We start from the raw sequence: 21,037 nt of genomic DNA on the forward strand, positions 1-21,037 counted from the left end.
AAGCCACCCAGGGGCCCACCAAGAAGCACCTCGTTAGTACAGACGCAGCTCTGGTTGAAAGGGCCTGTTATGAAAAACAAAAGATGCTCCTCCCTCCCGTGCCACTCAGGAAGCACCAAAGGGTGTGGCCGCTCTGGCAGGAACCTCCACAAAGATCAAGTACCTACCGGCTGGGGCAACAGTAGGTTTATAGTTGTCAGTACACAAAAGTTAATTCTTGTATTTTCCATGCAAACAACTGTAAACCTACTTCTGCCACACCCTGTAATTCTTACCGTAAGATGTTTTCTTCTCACCAGGTTACTGTATCTCTTCTTTAAGGACACAGAACTACACAGCAAGTGTAACTTCTGAGCATCCAGGATGATGTCCCAGGGTGTGCATGTGGCCCTTTTCTGTTTAGTGACGAGCTCATGGCGGCCCCCTCAGAAACCTGGGTGGAGCCCTGTGCCTCGGCAGGCCTGATGTGACCGTGGTGTTACGTGTACCGTGACAGCCTAGAAAATATTAGGCCCAACTGTGATCTGATTAAGAAAGCAGGAAAATGTGTTTTTAAAAGAGATCCATCTGCCGTAGTCAGCATTTTAGCTCTTTAAAGTGGCTAATCTTTACAGGCACGCAGTTCTCATTTTCTAACTGCCCCCTACACCACATAACTCCACCTTAACCCCCCTCTCCTGCTCTGTGACCTCTGCCCCTTCAGCACAGGAGGCACGGCCGGGCAGCCACCTCCCAAGACCATCACCGTGCATGACTCAGTCTTGAGGATTTGAGACGACGGACCTTAAACCTTCAACCTGCCATTTGTTGCCCTTCATTTGGCCGGAGTCTGTACTTCACCAGAGTCACTGCTTCTCTAGCACAGTCTGAAGCTGCAGGTTAACGACAGAGCTGCCTCTGGCTCCCGGTGCCCGTGAGAATGAAGGCACAGTCCCTGCAGCCCCAGCCAGCACCCAGGACGTCAGCCCCCACCCACCCTTCACGCAGGTGTGGCCCAAACACTGCAGTGGATAGCCTTGATCTGGGGGACACGAAAAGTATGTCCTGCTTTTGGAAATTCTGGTTTTGGTCTGAGCTGGTATTGCCAGGACAACCCCTGAGGATGGCCCCTCATTTCACAGGTGCAGGCCCTGTGCAGGTAGGGACGGGTGCTGGGCCCGCTCCGACCTCTGGCGTCCTGCAGTTACGCCACAGTTGGCCTTGGCCAGCTCCCCGAGGGGGCAGGGAACGTGCAGTTCTCACTGGGAGCATGTCACTGTGAGGAAACTCACTCTGCCCTGGCCGTGACCTCTGCCCAGCCCTGTCAGGCCTCTCAGACCTGAGAGAAGAGTGAAATCCAGGTGAAGTTTCACAGTATTTCATGGTCTGTTTTCCTGTTCATTTGAAAACGATGATCTCGGTTAGATGAGATATGAACTATTACCTCAAATCAATTTTAAAGATGCGTCAATGCATCTTAAAGAGGGGAAATAAATATTTGCATTTTCCCATCAACTGTTTTCTAACTTTGTGAAGAAAGGTTATTTTGGGGTGAAGAGTTCCAAAGCTACGTTGAAATTATAAACAGTCAAATCTGATGATGACACACAGGAATCAACAACTTTTGTACTGAAAAATGTGGCAAATGAAACTTCTGTTTCTAAGAATACGACTGAACAGATGTTACTTTAAACTTACCTTGGAGACGCGTGTACAGACCTAGCTTTGGGGACCTTTTCCCGGGAGCACACGCCTGCGGGTCAGATGAGCTCTGCCGCGGCGCCGGCCCTGCCGCCTGCCGGGGAACCGGCAGCCCTCCTCCTCCCGGGCTCAGAGCCAGGCAGCAGGCCCGCAGCTCCCGCTGCACCTTGTGGTCGCTTCAGTTGTCAGGGCCGTGCCATTTTCCAGTGAGGACAAAAGGAGGCGTCGGGGCTTACGGCATTCCTAAAGTAAAATTCTGGTCTTTTCCTCTTCTTAGAATGCTATTCCCAGAAGCGCAGCGCTTAGAAAGCACCGGAAAGCTGCTGCAGATGGCGGACGTGGACCCCACCCTCCGCCCCACCCACCTCTCCGTCTCCCACTTCGGGAGCCTCTGTGATGTGTACCGGAAAATGTGTGATGAAGACCCACAGCTCTTTGCTTATAATTTCAGAGAAGAATGCAGGGACAATAAATGCAGAAGTCAGGAGCAAGAGGACGACAGGGGGCATTCCAGGCTGTAGTTGCCATGCGGGGGCCGGCCAGACGCACAGCGCCCGTCACGAGGCCGGGCCTCCGTGTGCTCTGACCGCCAGTTACGAGAGGGGACTCCTCCCCGTTTACTGTACAGCTTGCTAGAGAAAATAAGTATGGTGGTCAAGTTACAGTACGAGCTTCCTTTTAATATATACTGCATAGATATGACATGTTTAGTATAAACAGCATCTATTACCACCTTACAAAAATGGAGTATCTGCACATTGTGTCCCTAACCCACATCGAAATAATTTAAATATGCTTTAAATAAAGCAAAACTAACAGCTCAAAGAAAATGCCCAGAGGATTGAAAAACATGACTTTTTTAAAAAGCTATTAATCACAACTTCCCCACCTTACTTTTTCCACATAAATTAAAATAATTAGACTCAGCTTTAAGAGTTCTAAGTCATTTTGATACCTGCTCAAAAGGGATGTAAACTAATTTACAGATTCTGACCAGGTTAATCTAGTTTTCTGATCCACAATAAATTAAAATAACTTAAATCTTTACAACTATTTTGTGGGAAAATATATACTGCACAAAACCCAATGATGAGTCGTTTTTCTGCAATCTCCACTTCACCACCAGTTCGGAGGCGAGACGAGTTTACCCCGCATCAGGGCCGAGGCCACTAAGACTGTTCGTGGCCCTCCGCTTCATAAAAACACTCCTCGTTGACGGCCGACGTCAGACTCTGGATGCTGAATTCTCGCTCAAGGACGGAATTGAGATCGAGGTTGGCATTCTCAGACTGACTGTCAAGGGACTGGTGACGCATCTGTGCCTTTAGCAGGGTTCCCCTGTCCCTTTTGGTGCTGTTTGCCTTTCGTTTAATGGCACAGAAGTGCCCCCGGACCAGCCTGCGCTGCTGCGCCCCCGGCGGGCCGTCCGTGCTGGGCTGTTGCTCGGCCGGGTGAGGGTCCGGGTCCTCGGAGATGCTCAGTCTCTGGAACTGGATTTCGATGTCTTTGGTGGGGCTGCCCTGCTTCAGGGCCTGATGGTAGTCCTCGTCCTCGTCACTCAGAATATCGCTCTCTTTGATGAGGCCGTCTGGAAAATCCGGGAGGCCTGCGTCGGGGTGTTTCAGGGAGTCCTGCCCGCCCCCGGCCGGGGGGCAGCCGCTGCCCTGGGTGCCGCTGCTCAGGCTGCCGTCGTCGGAGTCCAGCGAGCTGCCCTTGCCGGGCTCGCCGGGCCACTCACCGCTGGAGGGGTTCTTGAGGACTTTCAGGGACCTGGATGAAGCTGCAAGGAGAAGAGCACATGGAGCCCTTGTGATGGAGAAACGGCCGCCACAGTGTGTGCTGTAAGTTGTACGATTAATACCTGAATTACCTAAGACTCTATCATCTCACTTCAGTTACCACGTGGCCTGGAGCTTGAGCAAAATAGAACGTTGAACTACAAGTGTAGAAATTTTATCTGAAACTACATTGAGGGATTTGGTGTTTTTAGATGACTAGTCATCAGAGCTCAATTATTTAGATAGAAAAATAAGCTATGAACTATTGAGGGCTAGGATTCTTGTTTTACTAATGGGTCAATTGAAGAGTTACAAAATTTAGGTTCCCTTTCTTCACTAACTTACTTTGTAATATGATAACCAAGATTACTCTCTTCCTGGGCCTACCTTCTCACTGTTTATTTCCCTTGCTGCTTAATTAAAAGTAGAAAATGCTCTTTATCTCTCATGGGACGTGTCTCTGCTGGAACTTCCAACCAACTTGCAGAGATTTAATAGGAACATTTAATCATTGTGTGGGCATGTCACTGATTTCTCTTGGGCTCGGGGGAAGGAACTCTCAGCTGTGGTGTCTGTGCGGACGATACCCTGATTTCATGGCCCCAGCTTATTTCGGCAAGAGAGGGAGAAAATAGAAACTACATAGTTAATTGGAAGAGCTCAAACTGTGACCAAAAAAAAGACATATACATTTTGTAAGTGTTAAAAAAAAAGATCAAAGATAATAACAATAGTTAATATAGAAAGAAGTTTCTAAAAACTTAAGGTCAAAATTTAAAACAGGCAGAATAAGACTAGAGTGATCTGAAATGTATACCTCCTGACCTGTTGATTGGATAAGAATATTTAGGTTTCTCGATCTTAATTTGTTGAGTACTGACTTTGTAGATGCCTTGCGCTGTTCTGAGCACCGGGACTGCTGCAGTGAGCGGGGCCGAGTCCCTGGACTCCTGTCCGTCTCATCGGGGAAACAGGGCAGATGGTAGGCAGAGCCCGTGTCCACTGGTGCTAAGCCAGGAGTGTGGGGTTGAGGGGCGGTTGTTGTATAAAAGGAGGTCTGGGAGCAAGGGTTCGTGTTCAGGTTTCTTAAAAGAAAATAAATATGCCAGTGGCGTCTCGCACCGCCCTGTGCGTTTGGGCGTCTGAGTTAGAGCTCACAGTTGCCCGGGTAGTTTACAAAGTGGTGACTTACCACCGTATCACAAGAGCCTGTCTCCTTTTAGAGAAGCTCGGCTTTGCTGACTACACTGGAGGCCAGCAAAGTTCTCACCTAACTTGGCTGAAACAGGAACCCGGTTCTTAAGGGGCACCAGGCGGTCCTTGCACATTTTCTCCAGGGGAAATTCACTCTTGATGTGACGCCTGAAGTTCTCCCTCAGAATAGATCGAATCACCTTGACGATGCTGGTTTTGCTGTCACTGTCACTGGGGGCGGGGGAGGGAGAGAGAACAGCATTAGTGTCCAGTGTCTTCGTGCTCCGAGTCACCAACCTCTGTGTCCCTTGTCTGTGGAGCGCTAGGACTTGGGCCCAGTTTTAATCAGTGTATGCTACACTAGAGCCTCAGGTGTCCTGTGGGTGGCGGGGTGTGATCCCGAAGTCATCAGAGTGCAGGAGGCACTAAAAGGAATCCCCCTTTTCCGAGCCCATCGTTCTCTCTCACTCCCGACCTTGAAGCCGGCGCTACCTGCAGCACAGCTGGAAGACGGTCTCCGGCCGCCCCTCCGTCTCCGACCTGGTGTGGATCAGCTCCCACACGGAATTGTTCTCTGTCCCTGGTAAAGGGCGAGAGAAACGACAGTGCACAGCTTTGCCAACAAGGCTGGAACGGACGCTCAGGAAACGTAAAGCCCATCATTTAGTCACTTCTTCAAACGTCACATACTTCCAACCTGATTCTCATCCTGTGGTGCATTGCGTGTATGACTTCCACAAGTACTTACACGACGTTAGAATACTTTTTAGCTACTTTTTACATCTGCTGATGAAGTTTTCCACTCATTTTGGTGCTTCCTCCCTATCCCTGGGCTCCGTGTCTCTAGGGAAGGGGTTAAATGGGTCCCATGTTTCAACCCCGTTCCTTGGAAGGAACAGTAGGTGGGAAGTGCTCAGGTTATTGAGGTGAAAGAGGCCAAGTCCAAAGGCAGGCATGTTGTGGGAAGCATAACTGCTCTGACAGAAATTAAACAGATGCCTAGAATGTCACTGCCTGTTGCCTAGAATGTCACTGCCTGTTGGTTCTTTCCATCAGCAGAGAGACACTGTCACCGGAACACGGTCACTTGGGAAGGATTTCTCCACGTTTTACAGGGTTGAAGATTTTTTTTCCTTTTTACATCATTTATGATACTGCTTCATCTATGAAGAATTGAACAAATTTTAGGGCATCAAGGATATTAGGCAGGAAGAAAAATGTTGGAAAAAGTATTGATAGTAAAAATAAGGACCTAAGAAAAGCCATCCATTGGCATTTACTTTCTTCAAAACTCTATGAGGAGACATCCTCACTTTCCTTGTCTATAAAACATCAAAAATTATCGCCAAGGTTCTTTCTTATGTTCTTTCCGCCATCCACATAAGTCCAAAACGTGCTTTCTGGCGCTGCACTGCCGGGAACACTTACCTGCCGTGTTCCCCAGCCTGACTTGAAGGGCGGATATGGGGATCAACCAGCGGAACTTAAATGGGTCCAAGTCAGCAGAGCTGTGTGCAGGCCGGGAATTGGAGGGCTGTAATGTGAAAGTCCCCAAGAAAAGGTTAAAGCAAGCTCTCACCCAGGGGTACGCATGCACCGGGTGGACGCCCGGAGTTCTCCCAGGTGCCAGGCCCCTCCAAACCGGGTGGGTGTGTTCGGGGCGCCAGAGGGGTCAGCTCAGGCTCCCAGTGCCCAAGGGGCTCACAGGCTGCGCAGGGATCAGGCGGAGCCATGGTTTGGGGAGCAGAGTTGTGAGTGGCCAGGCGAGAATGACAACCAAGCCTTGGGTCTGAATGGTAAACCGAAGGCTTATGTGCCCACAGCTAGTTTTTGTCAGGGGTAAGGGGGTTTCAAGGTAAAAGTCATCTGAAAACAAGCCAAAGTTACACAGACTCTCGTGTGTATGGAGCAAGCCTGGACCATTTTCAGAGACATGAAAGCTGATTTTCTATGTAGTTCAAGTATGGGTATTTGTCTATGTCTTTGTAGAAAATGGCCATCTTGCGTAGGGAGAAAAGGAGATACCCGGAGTACTTGATTGGGTTATTACCCTGGCAATAAGTTCGATCGGTTAGTGATGCCTGGGTTCTTAGCTGGCTTCTCAGTTCAACATTAATAGGAAAATACAGCCATGAAATGGTAGCTTTGATTAAAATTCATTCTTGTCTTACCAATTTCTTTTTCAGTTTGCAGTTTTCTTTATAAACCAATATGACAGCTCTCTTAAAAACTAAGGAAAAGAAAAGAGAAAGTCTTTCATTATTTTATACAGATACTTCCAAGGTTCAACCGGAACTGGATATTTTAATAGAACAAAGCTCTTCCAACTCATGAGCCTCTACCATCTCACTAGGCCAGCACATGAGTGAATAAATGGTGCTTCTTTTGTGCATATTTGCATGTGCAGAAGTACCTGCCTATTTAAAAACCATTATCTGATGTAGATCTTAGAATTTTAAAAAATTCTTGTTTTGTTTCATTAAAGCCTGAGAATCTGGTGTTCATCTCAGAGCATAAACACCATCTATACTCGCCGTGCTGGCTCTCGGTGAGAGAGAATTAAGACATTTTGAAGTGCAGCGAACTGTTAGGTCAGCAGGTTTCAAAACAGCCTTGGGCGCTCTTTTCCTGTAACACTTGGGGAGAACCGCTGAGCCAAGCAGTGGACGGGAGAACAAGGCAATGAGTATGCAGAGCGGTGGAGGTTTAAATGGTTAAGTCAAAAACTTAATGATTCTAGTTCCGTCAGGAAATCGGGACTTAGCTGGACTGGTGGGTTGAGGAAGCGCTTCACGATCGCCTGCCTCTTTTAGTTTACAGTCTTTGGAAAGGCGTACTAACCAAACACCGTGAGCTCAAGGTCCTTTCTGGCTTTTCCTAGAGACAGAAATGGGTTCAACCAGGAAACCGTAGAGTGCATCAGGAGCTCCCCCATTGACAGTTCTGTGACCTAAAGGAAACACAGGAGATGAAGATGTGGAACCCCGGGGGCAGGTGCGTGCTGGAGAGCGAATCACACGTGGATGGTCTTGGCCAACATGCACGGACATTCAGTTTGATTTTAAGGTCCCTGTGAACATGGTGCCTTAAATAGTGGAGGACTTTTTTTTTATCCTCACCTAGAGAGAGGAACGTCGATGCAAGGGTGAGGCATCAATTGGTTGCCTCTCGTATGCATGTGGACAGTGGATCGCACATAACTGAACTGGGATTGAACCTGCAGCTTTTCAGTTACAGGATGACAATGAACTGAGCTATCCCGGCCAGGGCAGACAGTGGAGATTTTGGAAACACAAGCTAAGCATCAGACTGTTTGGAAAATAACAAATGTGAAGGCATTTCGCTTCAGTGCACATACAGTGGAACCTCGGTTTTCAAACCTCATTCCGGAAAACTGTTCAAGAAGCAATTTGTTCTAAAACCAAATCTCCTTCGTCACCTGCGAGCCACGTGACTGATCATACAGGTATCAACGTGAAAGGGTTGTCGGGTAGAAAGTCAAGACCCGAAGTTTTGTTCGACAACCGAGACATTTTTCCACGAACATATTTGGTTGAAAACCGAAGTATTTGAGAACTGAGTTGAGACCTGAGTCCGACTCATTCCCTGTGGGTGAGATGCCTCTGGACCACAGCGTGAGTTCCACGGTGTCCAGCCGTCCGCAGTGCCTTTGTTCACATTTCCCCAGGAACCACCTCTAATCCCTAAACTACTCTTGGCCTAATAAAAAATATCAGCATTGAAGCTGACTGTGATAAAAAATTAAACTCCAGCTGTGTTCTGTTCTTGCCTTTTTCTACCTAAATTACATTGCTTCTTATATGTCACCTTGAAAAGCTCTAGATTCTAAATTTAGTGATCAGCTGGGAAAAAAATACAGAAATTGTCAATTCCACTTGAACTACTTTTGGAAGTTAGAAGGTAGCCACCAATATTTGATGCCAAAAAGAAACAAATGAAAGAGGCAACAGCCCAGGTTCTCTGCACAGGCTGGCTCCTGCTTCCTCCACCCACCCCGGCTCTGCTGGTGCCGGCTGTCCACATCGGTCCCGCCTCCTGCCCTCTCTCCCCTGGGAAGGGAGGAGCAGCTCAGTGACCTTCCTTGTTTTCTTTCGTAGTGTTAAAATGACGTAAGGTTACGTTTTTAAACCAATGAATGAAATTTGGTACCTTTATACCTAAACTGTGTGGCTGACTCGTTATGAGCACGAAGGTCCCCATGAGACTCGCAGGCAGTCCCTCCTGCAGCAAAGCCCTAACGGCGTGGCCTCGTCTGAAGGTCACCTGCAGACGCAGGTCTGAGGCCTCGCAGCTCAGCAGCCCACTGACCTCCTTCTCAGGCCCGCTCTGCTCTGCCACCAGCTGGTCGAACACGGCCCCGTAGTCCTCATGGAGCTTCTGCATCTCGTTGATGTGGCTGGCCACCTTTTCCATTGCCTTCAGTGCTTCTGTGAAACAGGAGGTCAAGTTTAGTTTATAGTTTTTGCTCGTCTCAAATTCTCTGAGAGCAGTAAGGAAAAAGCTCAAGATTCAAGCCAGGATTTGAGACCGGTTCTTAACAGCAGCGTTATCCAGAGTGGGCTCCAACGGACCATTCTAATCTAGAATTGTCTTCCAACTCAAATTCTCTTTGAAATGAGGCAGTAAGAAAGGAAGTAAAAAGTATTGCGCATAATAACGGCTACCCCCTTAATTGAGCACCTTCTGTTTGGCATGTACTGTGAGGTCATTGATGTGAATGATCCCATCTAATCCCCACAACTTAGTGACTCCAGGAACCGTAACCAACCCCACTTCACAGGTGAGAATACTAAGGCACGGAGAGGTGATGTCTTCTGCCAGACCTCCGCGGAGGGACACCAGGAGTGGAGCCAGCCCTGACACTGAGGCTGGCCTCAGGGCACCCGCTGTCCCACTGACCTCTGCTCCTGGACTTACTGGCACTGTGATCTGTCACGGTTTTGAACAAGAACTGACAGATGCCTTTGTCAATGCTTCCTTGCCAGGGAAATTGTTTGCATTTACATGTGGTGTTTATTTGTATTTTTTTTACACAGGCCTATGAGGGACAGGATGATCTTGCCAAGGTTCAAAAACAGATTTCAGGTCACTTCATGCTTTGTTGTCCTGACTCAGCATTTGGATTCAGTCTGGAGAGAGTTGTGGAGGGCAACACTTTGAACAGGACACCTGCGAAGGCCATCCTGATGCAAAATGAACTTTCCACCCAGCATCTGGAGTATTAATCGTAATTTCTACCACTTACTTATAGAACTTCACTTCCATACTAAAAATATTTTGTCCTTGTTATTTATGACATAAAAGTATGTCTGCATCGTGAAAGAGCCAGTTTAACTGACACTCTTCTCGGTGCTGTTTATTCAGGAAAAGCAGCATTTACTGGGCTTTCCGGTGCCCAGGTGTAACTACATGCAGCTCAACTGGCCCCTGGTTTTGACCTGGGAGAACAGTCACTGTCTCTCTGCAGTCGCACCCCGTCTCCCTCCAGGGGCAGCTCTGCTCACCATCACACTGAGGGGCTGTGTGGCCTGGACAAGCTGGAGCTGAGGCCCGTAATGTCTGAGGTGACAGAAGACACTTCGGCGCCGTCATTAGGAGTTTGGCTTCCGAGGCAGGCGCTGCCTGGAGACCTCCACAAGGTGGAGCCACTCCCAGCACATTGGACCTGCTGGGCCAGGTGCGGCAAACACCAAGCCTCACAGGATGGAAACCGGCCTGGTGTTCAGCGCTCACAGCCCTGTTTGCTAACCGAGTGACCCGACCTAATCCCTTTCACGTCTCTGGGCTCAAATGACCTACTTTTAGAAGTGATAATGGGATCATCCCTCCCTCCAGGTGGGACTTGGGGCCACTCCAGCGAGGTCACTGTTGCCAAGGACTTTGCCCGTCTCAAGGGACAGCCATAGATCTAGCTTTTGGCACATGTTAAAATCCTATCTACGATTAACAGTTGCAGTGCTGAGAAATGTGTTAGCATAGGGAGCGGGGAGCTCACCGGCCTCGCGGCCCCGCGACGCACTGTGTGCCCTGCGCGCTCACCTGTCAGGTGGTAGTGCTCCTCGCTGTCCTGGTCCGTCAGCGACACCAGCTCCCGGAGCAGCAGAGGGTACTTGAGCACTCGCTGCACCGGCTTGATGAGGTAGGACTCCAGCGTGGAGGAGTGCTGCTTGGTGGGGTTCCGCTCCTCCAGGAAGGCCTTGAAGGCCTTGTCAGTTTTAGCTGCAATCGTGCACACGGAGAAAAGAGCCTCAGAAGAGCACGGCAGGATGAGTTCGCTCCTACTGCATTTAGTGTTGAGTGGAGTTACACGTCGGGCACGTCTATAGTTCTCCTAACGCCATTCTCCAATAAAATCCCCGGTGCACCAGTGGGGAAGGCGCCCAGCTGCCAACACGGATTCAGCATCGGAGCTGTGCCCATCCTCGGGCAGAGGGAGCTCATGAGGCTGTGAGAATAGTACTGTCCACACACCAAAAGGGAACACTGACCCAGGAGGGAGATTGGGACAGGTACCTAAAAAGTGAGTCAAACGCTCCTAAAGCCACACCACAGTGTCATCCAGCTCTTACACCACAACCCTCAAAAGACTCTTAGAGCAATATAAACCAGTATTTTTTCCACTGCCTTAGCAACAAGTGTTACTCTATGTACTTAAGGGCTACTCGTAAAGCAATATCTTTTTTCCTTTAAAATAAGTTGCTAAGTACTGCAGCCTTTGCCTCCCCAGCTCCAAACCATCTACACCTTCCAGCGGATTTAGCGCCTGATATGCCTGGGCAGCGAGAGCCACCTGGTGTGCCTCATCCGCAGTCATGAAGGGCGCACCCGGGACCCCAGTGCCTTGGGTTTTGAAAGTGCCAGTGAACACGCCAACTGCTGCTCAGATGCCACCGCAGGGTTGCCCAGCTGTTCCGGATTCAGCCAATTTGAAGAATATATACCCTTTGTTGAGGTTTTGTTACAAAGGCAAAAGTTGCAACTTCTGAGAGATGCAGCAGCACTTTGAATGGGACTGTCCGACAACGCCTGTGGTGAGGTGACCCTTCTTCATCCTTGTGACGGGGGAGGAATTGAGCAAACCATGGATGTTGGGAGGAAATCCTGGTGGGGGCTGATCTCTGTTTGGAGAACTGGAGAAGAAGGAGCTCAGCCAGGTCTGGTGAACCAGAAGCACTCCAGGCTGTGTTTTTAAACTTGAACCTGCTCTAGGATACTCCGACATTCTGGGTTTGCACCACACAGTGGAGCTGGTGAAACTCTCAGTGTCAGGATCAACCATAAGGTCCCAGTAGACCTCCCCCTTTGGCTTTGAGAAAGCAACACTGAAGAGAAAACTCCAGATCCTCTCTGACAAGGCCATTAAGAGGCATTTGATGACAGAAGAGGCGGCTTGGGATTAGCCTGGCTGCTGCCGCCCTGCTGGCACAACTAAAAAACTTCAGATACAGAACCGCCTCAACTGTTTGCCATCGCTGTGGATGACAGCGCCTGTCCACTGGCTTCCACCAGAGGGGTGGCAGATCATGCTGAGGGTCTCCTGTAATTCCAGAGAAGGCATTCAAATCCTGGAGAAGTCATTTTTATCCTGGAAACGCATGACATCATGACAGGTCAGACTTTGGTAGGTTGGCATCGTATCTCTAAGAATACTCTAGAGAATACAGGTAGCCTGGCGACCTTTTCCGGGGACAGTTCAGATGAACCTAAATGGGGTTACGTGTGTTCTCATAGGACGTTCCACGACGTGGAGCAGAGCGGAAGGCCATTCCTGGGGACCCGTGTTGGTGGCATGATCTCCGTGAGGACTGACTGCTGCTCGCAGCCTCGAGCTCAGGGTTCTGGGCCTGCATCACTGACGCTTCCTCCTCTCGTCTCTGCAGCAGACACGAGCTTTCCAAAGAATGGGACAGGGAACATCTTCTGAGAGGGACAGTGAGGACTGCAGGAGGTGGAAGCAGCCTTTGGTAACCGAACAGCCTCAGTGACGCATCTCAGGGTTAGAGGGCTTTACAGGAAGAGACTGAATGTCAAATTCATGACGCGGTTGTGGTGACTGCAGTATAAAGATGCCCTCTAATACTCCCACCCCTGAAGAAGGTCATCGCTGTCACCAAATCTTCGAAGGCCCTTTCCAGGCTGGACCGACCAGCCGGCCCATTGACTGCGCACGTGGTCAGTGCACCGGCCCTGTGTCCACAGTGGACCCACTGCAGTCCTGAGCCCTGAGTGCAGGCCTCTCTCAGCCCCACAAGGTCATGTGTGCAGTCAGCTGGGGGGGAGAATGATGACCACCCAGGTCTACTTGGACCGAAGACAGTAAAAGTCTTCAGTGGAAGCCAGTAAAATAAAATATGGTGGTAAAAGCATGGAGAGATGAAAGGTACTTCAGTGGCAAGACATGAGCCGGAACAAACCAATTTTTTCGCAGTGGGTTTTTAATTCTAAAAGGCTTTAATTTTATCTAACTCACTTCTTATGAGCTTGATGGTGGGTTTTTTTTTCTTTTGCAATAATGTCTCAGGCTTAAGAATAAGATTAACAAAAAAGAAAACAGTGTACATTTTCTATCCCCACCCAGGGGCATATGCGTCCAAGTTTTCAGATCAAAGCCTTTGGCTAAAAGGAATCCAGCCGTAGCTTAACAGCCAAGTGACACGTGTCTAAGCCCCCTCTCTGCTCCTAGCACAGGTCCACTTTGACCAACAGATTGACCTTTAACGTCTGTCAGTTTCACGGTCAAGAATGGAACAAGGTCCATTAAAACTGCACTTACTCTTACTTGTTAAATATAAATTTGTTCTTTGTTAACAATTAAAAATACAAAAAGCACAGCTCTGACCATTACGAGCACCTTACCTCGCTCTAGAACCTTCTGTACTTTAATATGATTAGCACAGAATCCGCTGTAGAGCTTGAAGTGGTCGGCATAGTACAGGAAAGAGCCTCCCAGGGAAAACAGCAGTTTCTGGAAAGCGGGGAGAAGTCACGTCAGACAAGGTCTAGTCGGGGTCTGCTGGCCGCTGGCCCCGCACGGCGCTGGACTGCCCTGGTGTCAAGGGGGCTTGTCTCTCGGAGCACCTGCCTCGGGGCGTCACCTGCCTCGGGACGTCACCTGCCCCAGGGGCTTGCAGACAGAGAAGAGGCTGGCATTCCCAGCAGGTCTGGACTTTGACCGGAAACTTTCTGGCGGAGGAGCAATCAAAGGACAAGCAGCAGCTCCAGAAGCACATCTGACAAAGTGGGACAGAGGTTGTATGTGGATATCTCCATATACATACGTAGAGCTGCGAGGCTAACTGGGCCGCACTTGGGGTGCACAGTGCTGTCTGTGTACTCGCCTGGGCCCTGGGCCCTGGCTTCCACTTTGCCTTCCCTGCAGGGGCTCCGTGCCAGGCGCCAGTGCTCACCTTGGAGACAGGGCTCCATAGGAGAGACGCTCCCAGAACAATTCACCTGTGCCTTCATCCTAGGGTCACATGACCATAGAGACAAAGAAGCAGGGGCAGCAGGTGCTCCTGGGTCACACACCGTCACCCTGCACCCCTGCATCGGACGTGCGTGAAAGCAGGGTCGCAGCCACCACCCAGGCACGGGCACGGCTGCCTGAGCACTGACTCTCGGGCAAAAACGTGCCCCACTTACACCACCTACCAGAGGGAAATGGTGCAAGGAACGCACTCGTTATCTTGCCTGTAGACAGAGGACAAGAGTTTCTTTCTCGTGAGAGAATTCTGCTGCATCCGCCACTCTTTGCCTGAGGCTGACGTCGAAAATACTCACTCTAAACTGCGAGGGGGTTTCAAGCATGTTGAAGTCAGATGACGCCGATATCCCATCCTCCAGAGTCTCCAGAAACACCTTTTGAAATTCAAGCATCTCTGGCAAACTCCCGAAGAGCGATTCCATCTATGTGAAAATCAGGAGTCAAAAACAGGGTGTAGGCAATGGAGAGCTGGGTCCTGCTCTAGCTCCCCGATGCACAGACAAACCACTAGTCCCTCACTGAGAGGCAGACAGAAGTACATCCTTCAGAGGAGAGCCCATTCATTACAGGGTGCAGTTTCTACACAGGGAGTCTATAACTCTGATTCCCCTAATTCTAAAATAACTGAAGTGGATGTAAAATTTTCAGAATGCAAATTGGGGGGGTGGGGATGGGAGTCAGTAGAACTAATTCCTGTGATTTAACTTTAAAATGCCATGCATTAAAAAGTGGTCATTGGCCGCACCTACTACAAAAAGGGCAGGACCAACCCACACTTGGGAACTCGCATGACCTTGCCCTCTGCCACTGAGGCCAGTTCTGGCTCTGGAGGAAGCCATGCTCAGGTCTCTGGTGACCCTAAGTCTTGGATGTTCTTTGGGGTTCAGAGGATGTAATCTCCTAAAAGACAGAGGGAAGGTGATTATGTACCTCATCTTGGGTCAGAAATGTCTCATTTTGAAGCGGCTCCAGGTATAATTCAAAAAGGCAGCTCAGATCCTGAAAGACACAAACAGGGTGTTTAACACTTAAGTCTGCGAGACACCCGAGAGTTTCTGGCAGCCCTGGCCACAGTTCCAGACTCCCAACAGGAAGGATGAAGTTCATGTCTTGCTGAAATTCTTGACCTTGAAAGTAGTTATGACCACTCACCTAATTGAAAGGGGTTAAAACCACAACCCGTTCAGCAGCTGGACGGCACACTTCTCTTGAGAGCTTGACCACCTACCCCAGCAGGAGCACGCGTGTCCCTGCAGGAGGCTGAGCTCTGCCTAAGTGCTCTGTCAGCTCTGGCCACCTGCTGGTTGACCCAGCAGCCTCCTTGGCCTCAGGGGACACAGTGACAGTTCCAGCGTGGAGCTGAGAGGAACAGGACAAGATCTGGGTAACTCTCCTGCTTTGGGGTGGAAGCACTAACAGAATTTCAAACTCCAGTGCTCGAGTGTGAGGGGAGAATTCCAAACATTAGCAGTTACAGTTTACGATCCAGGCCTTAGTTCAGGGTCCAATAAACAGGGCCCCAGCAGGATAGCAGAGTGGGAATTGACTATATTTACAGAACCCTTTGAAGAAAGGGTATTTTTATTTAATTATTTGAAGCCAAGACCAGGGTGTAATTTAGCAATAGAAAAGATTTCTTTTTCTTGTCTTGTTTATTCGGAAGAATTTTGGATGCTAAGATATCAGGAGTAGTTGACCACCAAGTCAGTTACTCAGGCTCCCTCACTTCACAGCGGGAAACCTTGAACTCTGTAAGGCCCGAAGTTTCCAGAGCCTCATCCTAGGTCCTGAGAGCAGGCGCGTGGGCCTGTGGTGCCTCCTGCTGGTTCCCAGTGGAAGCCCCTGGCCTTCCCTTGTCCCCAGGTCCCGGGCAGCTGCTTCTGGGCAGGGAGGTGGGAGAAGTGACTGAATCCTAGCTCAAGGTCACACACAGTGTCCACATTTCCAAGTCGCATGCAGAGATCCAGGTTAGATGCATGAACAAGTAAAATTCTGTGTTAAATGTCAGCAGCAACAACAAATTAACACATGAAAATCGATGTGTGTGTGAATCACAAGAGACACCAGGTGCTGGTTATTTCATCAGAGACAGTGACAGGCTGTTGTCATTGCTCGTGCCGCAGATGCTGCTCAGGGGGACTTACACACCGAGAGCAGTCCTCGCGGACCCACGGGGGTCGAGGAGCGGTGACACTGGGGCCTAAGGAAACAAAGTGCATGTTTCTTGCAGAGAGAAGGTCCCTTCTGTCCGCTGCGCCCAAACCTCTGTCCCTACTCTCTCAGCAGCAGCACCATGAAGAAACAGCCCCCTAGTGCCATGTGGCCTCACAGGAAAATACCACAATACTGGTACCAAGGGACTTGGGCCCTGCGGCCAAAGCCCCGTGACCATCCTCAGGTGCCAAGAGAGCCCCGTGGCCTCAAACACCCACAAGTGCACAGAGCTGCCTGGAATTTCGCCTCCTCTCCCCACCGTAGATACAGGTCAAGACGTAATGGGAAATGAAGTGTCATCTCTATAGTTGTCCTTTCTTCCCTGTGGGACCAAAAGGGGGGCTTTGGGTAGTTCTCCAGAGCTATCTGTGAATAAAGCCTTTGCTCCTGTCCACATGAAATGACAGTGACGTGAACAAAAGGTGAAGGTCAGGTCTGTCTGGCAGAGAAAGGAGATGAAAGGCACCAGTGTGTGCGTGCCGAGGTTTAATTCCAGGTGCTTGGCGGCGCTGCAGCTCCAAAGGCAGACCTGTCTCAGAGCCCAGAGTGGGGAGCTGCAGGGAACTGCCCCAGGCCACTTGGGCAGACTGGGGCCCCGTCCACCACCCTGTGCCATGCTGTGTCCAGCACTCAGCCAACCAAGCGAGGGTCATATAGTTCCAAAGCCTCAGTAAGTGCTTAAAGCAAAAGAACGGTCTTCCCGGCTCCTGTGCTCTTCAGAGAACGTTTCTCAAACACCAGTGGGGAGCTTCAGAAGTAAATAATTGAATTCTTTGGGCTCTAAAGATGCTCAGAGCCACCCCTGTGACTGTGTGGGAAGCACACATGTGATGCCATCGGATGAGCCGTGGGACCCTGTCCTGCACCGACCGCCATCAGCAGGGTCTGGGCCTGCCTCGCAGCCGCTCATAAACAGTTGTGCCCTTTCCTCGCCCCCTAACGTGATCTCTGCCCCTCCACTCCGACTCCCTTCCCACAGATTGCAAATGACAAACTAGAACATCTGTTTCCATAGCGAAAGCTACCTTGGTAACAAAATGAGCCGAGAATCTCATTTTTTCTGAGTCCCCTAAGCATCTCCACTGTCTCAGCCCAGCCCCTCCTCTGCAGCAGTTCACTTCTTTAAGGGGCAAGCTCTGCCTTGTGCATGGTGGGGCCGAGGGCAGGTGCACAACCTGGGGGCCCTGCCGCCGTACCGCTGGCCATCACAGACAGAGAGCAGGGGACAGTGCACAGCACCTTCGTTACCTTCACATAGGACTTCTCTGTGTCCATCAGCTCCTGGATGACTTTGCGGAGGCGATCGGCATCAGACAGGTGGCGGGCCAGCGGCCTCGGAGGGGGGTCCCGGCTCTCCCTCGGCCCTTGCATGCTGGTGGTCTGTGTGTCGTTGAAACTCCTGCACAGCTCAGCGATCTGCTCAGCACTCTGAGGGGTGACAGGAGGTGGGGAACAGTGTACAGGACACTCTCCGTTACTACCACTGGCCACCAAGGACACAGACAGTCTCCGCCTTTGCCCAGCACCCTTTCCGTGGGAATGTACACGATCCAGGGCGAATGGCTTCATCCACCAAACTCCTCTGTCATTTAAGATGCCGGTGGGGACGGTGTGGGCTTCCACTCCTTTGGTATCTACACCTGATGCGTTCCCATTGTGAGCAGGACTGTGGGACAGATGCTGCTTTAGGACCAAAACCAGACAAGAAGGCGCGGGGCTCAGCCTGCGCAATACTGTCGAGGCTGCTCCAGAATCACAGCTCTGGCCCACGAAGGGCCCAATAAGAGGCAGCCACGTCTGGTCCTCTCTGTCCCCTCAGTGGTTGGCCTGACACAGAGCAGCCCTCGGAGACCCAGAAATGGCAAGGCACCACAGCCACTTCCAGATGGCTTGGCCACAGCCCTCAAATCTAACCGTTTAGCTCCGCAATCTTGCACCAAGTAGCAGAGTTCAGTTTGGAAGCTGAGCTGTTACATAAGCTAGGAATGGGAGCAGAGATGGAGACATGTAGGAAAGCTGAGGTCCCTACCCTGAAGGGGTCGGAGCCCTGTGGGGGCGCAGATTGGGAGCAGATGGCACAGCAAAGCCTGGTGAGGACTGGAGGGGAATGAATGGGCCCCTCATGGAAACCTCACGGACGGGGGAGCCTTGAGCTGCCCTGGGCAGTGGGCAGCCATGGGCCAGACCCAGGGACAGGGGGAAGCAGAGAGTCTCACTTCAGGTTGTGGGAACAGAATCACACAGATTAAGAGGCAAGAAGGATCGGGAATGTCTGGGGACACTAAGGGTTGTCGATGCAAGCTCCTGGTTAGATTCACACACAGTGTGGTCAGGCCTTTTTGGGGAGAACCGTTCATGCACTCCTGCCCTAGATTGGTGGTGTGAAGTCCCCAGCGGTCTCTGAGCTGCTTCCACAGTGCCTGGAGCACCATCAGATGACAGTTAGAAGGTCTATTCATTTTCTTTCCACTCTACCCAGTCCATCTTCACACCTGCCAGTCTGTACGCCTGTCAAGGGCAGGGCCACGCCTTTCTCTGTCATTGCTCCCAAGTGCCCAGCTTAGTGGCTGATTCACAGCAGCTGTTGGTTCACCTCAGATGCATCAAGGATATTGACCAACAAAGCCGCTCAGTCCCAGTGCAAATGACTAGTGTCCGTCTACTTTGACAACTTTCTTACTCAGGTGAAACTCTCTCCAGTTTCAATGCCTTCATGCCTGATCTGTCGGTCTGTCTTGGGTACGAAGCTGAACACATCAGACCGGCTCCTAAGACTCATCTAATCCATTTTCTTTGCTTGGATATTTCAGAACGTGAACAACTGCCCCAGCATATTGGTCACCCTCGGTGGCCTGAAGCACACTTATTATGTATGCATGATACGTAAGTCTGTCACCTGACAGCCTCCGGTGCCTCAGAGACAAAGCAGAACACTCTTCCCCGCCCTTCTTCTCTGCCTCTTGCTCTGCCTCCCCACTCCCAACCCAATGCCTTCAACGGACGGAAATGTGCATCAACCATAAAACTCAACACTGATCTTCTGAGCTGGTCTTTCAATTCAGTTCAATGGACATTTCAATTCAATTCAACGGGCACCAGTTGAGGGCCTGCTCAATCTCCAGGGAAATAGCCCATTTCTGCAGGAGGAGGTACAATTGGCCGGGCAGCCGGGAGGAAAACCAACACCAGCTCGTGTGCAACAAATGAGAAGTGTAATTCACACTAACAAAGGAAGCATCACTGTGGAATGGCTGCCTGGGAGGGCTTCAGTGAAGAAATGGTCTTGGAAGGAGTGTGTCCCAAGGGCAAACCCTACAGAATAAGCCAACAATGCAGTGGGGAAATGAGTCCAGTAAAGAGCCCAACTCGTGGTAGGAGTGGGGCACCCACAAATGTCAGTGATGGAACTCCCAGGCCCTGGGGCTCTGTGAATATAATTGTTTCTCTTTATTGTCACACTAACCTTGGTACAAAAGTTAGAGCAACCACAATACAGGTACTCAGCCTCCAACTAGACATATAAACACATGTAATAAAATTCACTTCTCCAAAAGTTCAAAGCACACACACATACTAATGATTCACCTTGGAGACTCACATCATCCACTAGGTTCTGTCCTTAACTGTGAACACAAACATATTTCTGGAAATGCCCGTCAGAAGATGTTCATGCTGGGTACACTTTCAAAGGATGAGTAAACACCAAACAATGCAAGTTGATCTATCAAAACGTCTCATCATGTTGAAAACAACCAACTCTTACTATTCATTTGGAAGAAATCCCAACACTGTTGGTCATGCCCCGGAAGCCGGTTACATGTGGCGGACGGCAGAGAGGGCAGTGCAGCCAAAGGCAGCGTCCTTCTCCCCCAGGAAGTGAGCCTGGTCCTAAAGGAGCACTAGGTGACACGACAGTCCACTGCGAGTCCCATCTGCCTCTTCCCCGGGGGAGGATGTCAACCCTGGCCACACACTGGCTTTGTTTGGGAGCTCTAAAAAGTGTCCATGCCCAGACCAACTGAATCAGAATCTCTGGGGTCCCAGGGAGGGGCATTTAAAAAAAATTCCCCAAGGGATGCTCTTGTGTGGCCCAAGTGAGAGCGACAAGTCTACCCATCAGCAGAGCGAACACTCTGCTTGGATTTCCCAGCAGCAGTGCTGTCTCCAGCCAGATCACCCTGTCCCCGGGGTGTGCACCAATGGATGCCCAGGGAAAAGGTGTGTGGCCTGCGCTCATAAGACAGGAGGAAGCAGACGGAACCATACCTGTGACCCTGGTGTTTGGGCCTGGCTCTCCACTAGAAGAAAGAGCCCAAGATAATAATACCCGGACTCCAAAACTCACTTATTTGAAATCTCTACACTGGAATTTTTGCACCATGATCTCAGACAACATAATTTTGCAATCCTGAAAAATAGTCCCCAGAGCTATAGCATCTATATTAAACTCGCATACATTGCATAAAATAAGATCCAACAAAATGCACCATAAGTTAAATGGCAGCTGTGCGATGACAGCTTTGCTGTGCCGCAACGTCGAAAATCACACCTAGCAATGCAGTGTGAAAATAACGAGATTTTAAAATAAAGTATCTTGCCATTTTAGAACATCAGAATTCATTTTACAAACACTTCTGGTAAGATTAACTCGGAAGAGTCAATGTTA

At 50.1% G+C, this 21,037-nt stretch overlaps 2 protein-coding genes across 9 annotated transcripts in view; one reads left to right on the forward strand and one right to left on the reverse strand.

Annotated features, from left to right (window-relative positions):
* The window catches only part of TFB1M (transcription factor B1, mitochondrial), a 57,225-nt gene extending 54,619 nt beyond the window's left edge, over positions 1-2,606 (forward strand). The window contains exon 7 of one of the 2 annotated variants that reach the window (XM_037126135.2): positions 704-1,938. In XM_037126135.2, coding sequence (XP_036982030.2) covers positions 704-773 — 70 coding nt within the window. In that variant the 3' untranslated portion in view covers positions 774-1,938. The other variant, XM_037126134.2, reaches the window with a different exon arrangement.
* An 85-nt stretch (positions 2,607-2,691) lies between these two features.
* Positions 2,692-21,037, reverse strand: part of TIAM2 (TIAM Rac1 associated GEF 2) — a 197,910-nt gene continuing 179,564 nt past the window's right edge. For all 7 annotated transcript variants that reach the window (XM_053668779.1, XM_053668780.1, XM_053668778.1 and 4 more), the window contains 12 exons: positions 17,620-17,799; positions 15,088-15,156; positions 14,454-14,579; positions 13,530-13,638; positions 10,713-10,892; positions 8,982-9,100; positions 7,494-7,602; positions 6,824-6,882; positions 6,081-6,186; positions 5,145-5,232; positions 4,729-4,883; positions 2,692-3,460 (listed from right to left, as the gene is read on the reverse strand). In XM_053668779.1, the coding sequence (XP_053524754.1) occupies positions 2,850-3,460; positions 4,729-4,883; positions 5,145-5,232; positions 6,081-6,186; positions 6,824-6,882; positions 7,494-7,602; positions 8,982-9,100; positions 10,713-10,892; positions 13,530-13,638; positions 14,454-14,579; positions 15,088-15,156; positions 17,620-17,799 (1,911 nt within the window). In that variant the 3' untranslated portion in view covers positions 2,692-2,849. The remainder of the gene's footprint in view (positions 3,461-4,728; positions 4,884-5,144; positions 5,233-6,080; positions 6,187-6,823; positions 6,883-7,493; positions 7,603-8,981; positions 9,101-10,712; positions 10,893-13,529; positions 13,639-14,453; positions 14,580-15,087; positions 15,157-17,619; positions 17,800-21,037) is intronic.

The sequence above is a fragment of the Artibeus jamaicensis genome, unplaced genomic scaffold (assembly GCF_021234435.1).
Source record: "Artibeus jamaicensis isolate MK-2021 breed Jamaican fruit bat unplaced genomic scaffold, CSHL_Jam_final contig_497, whole genome shotgun sequence".
NCBI classification, from domain to species: domain Eukaryota; kingdom Metazoa; phylum Chordata; class Mammalia; order Chiroptera; family Phyllostomidae; genus Artibeus; species Artibeus jamaicensis.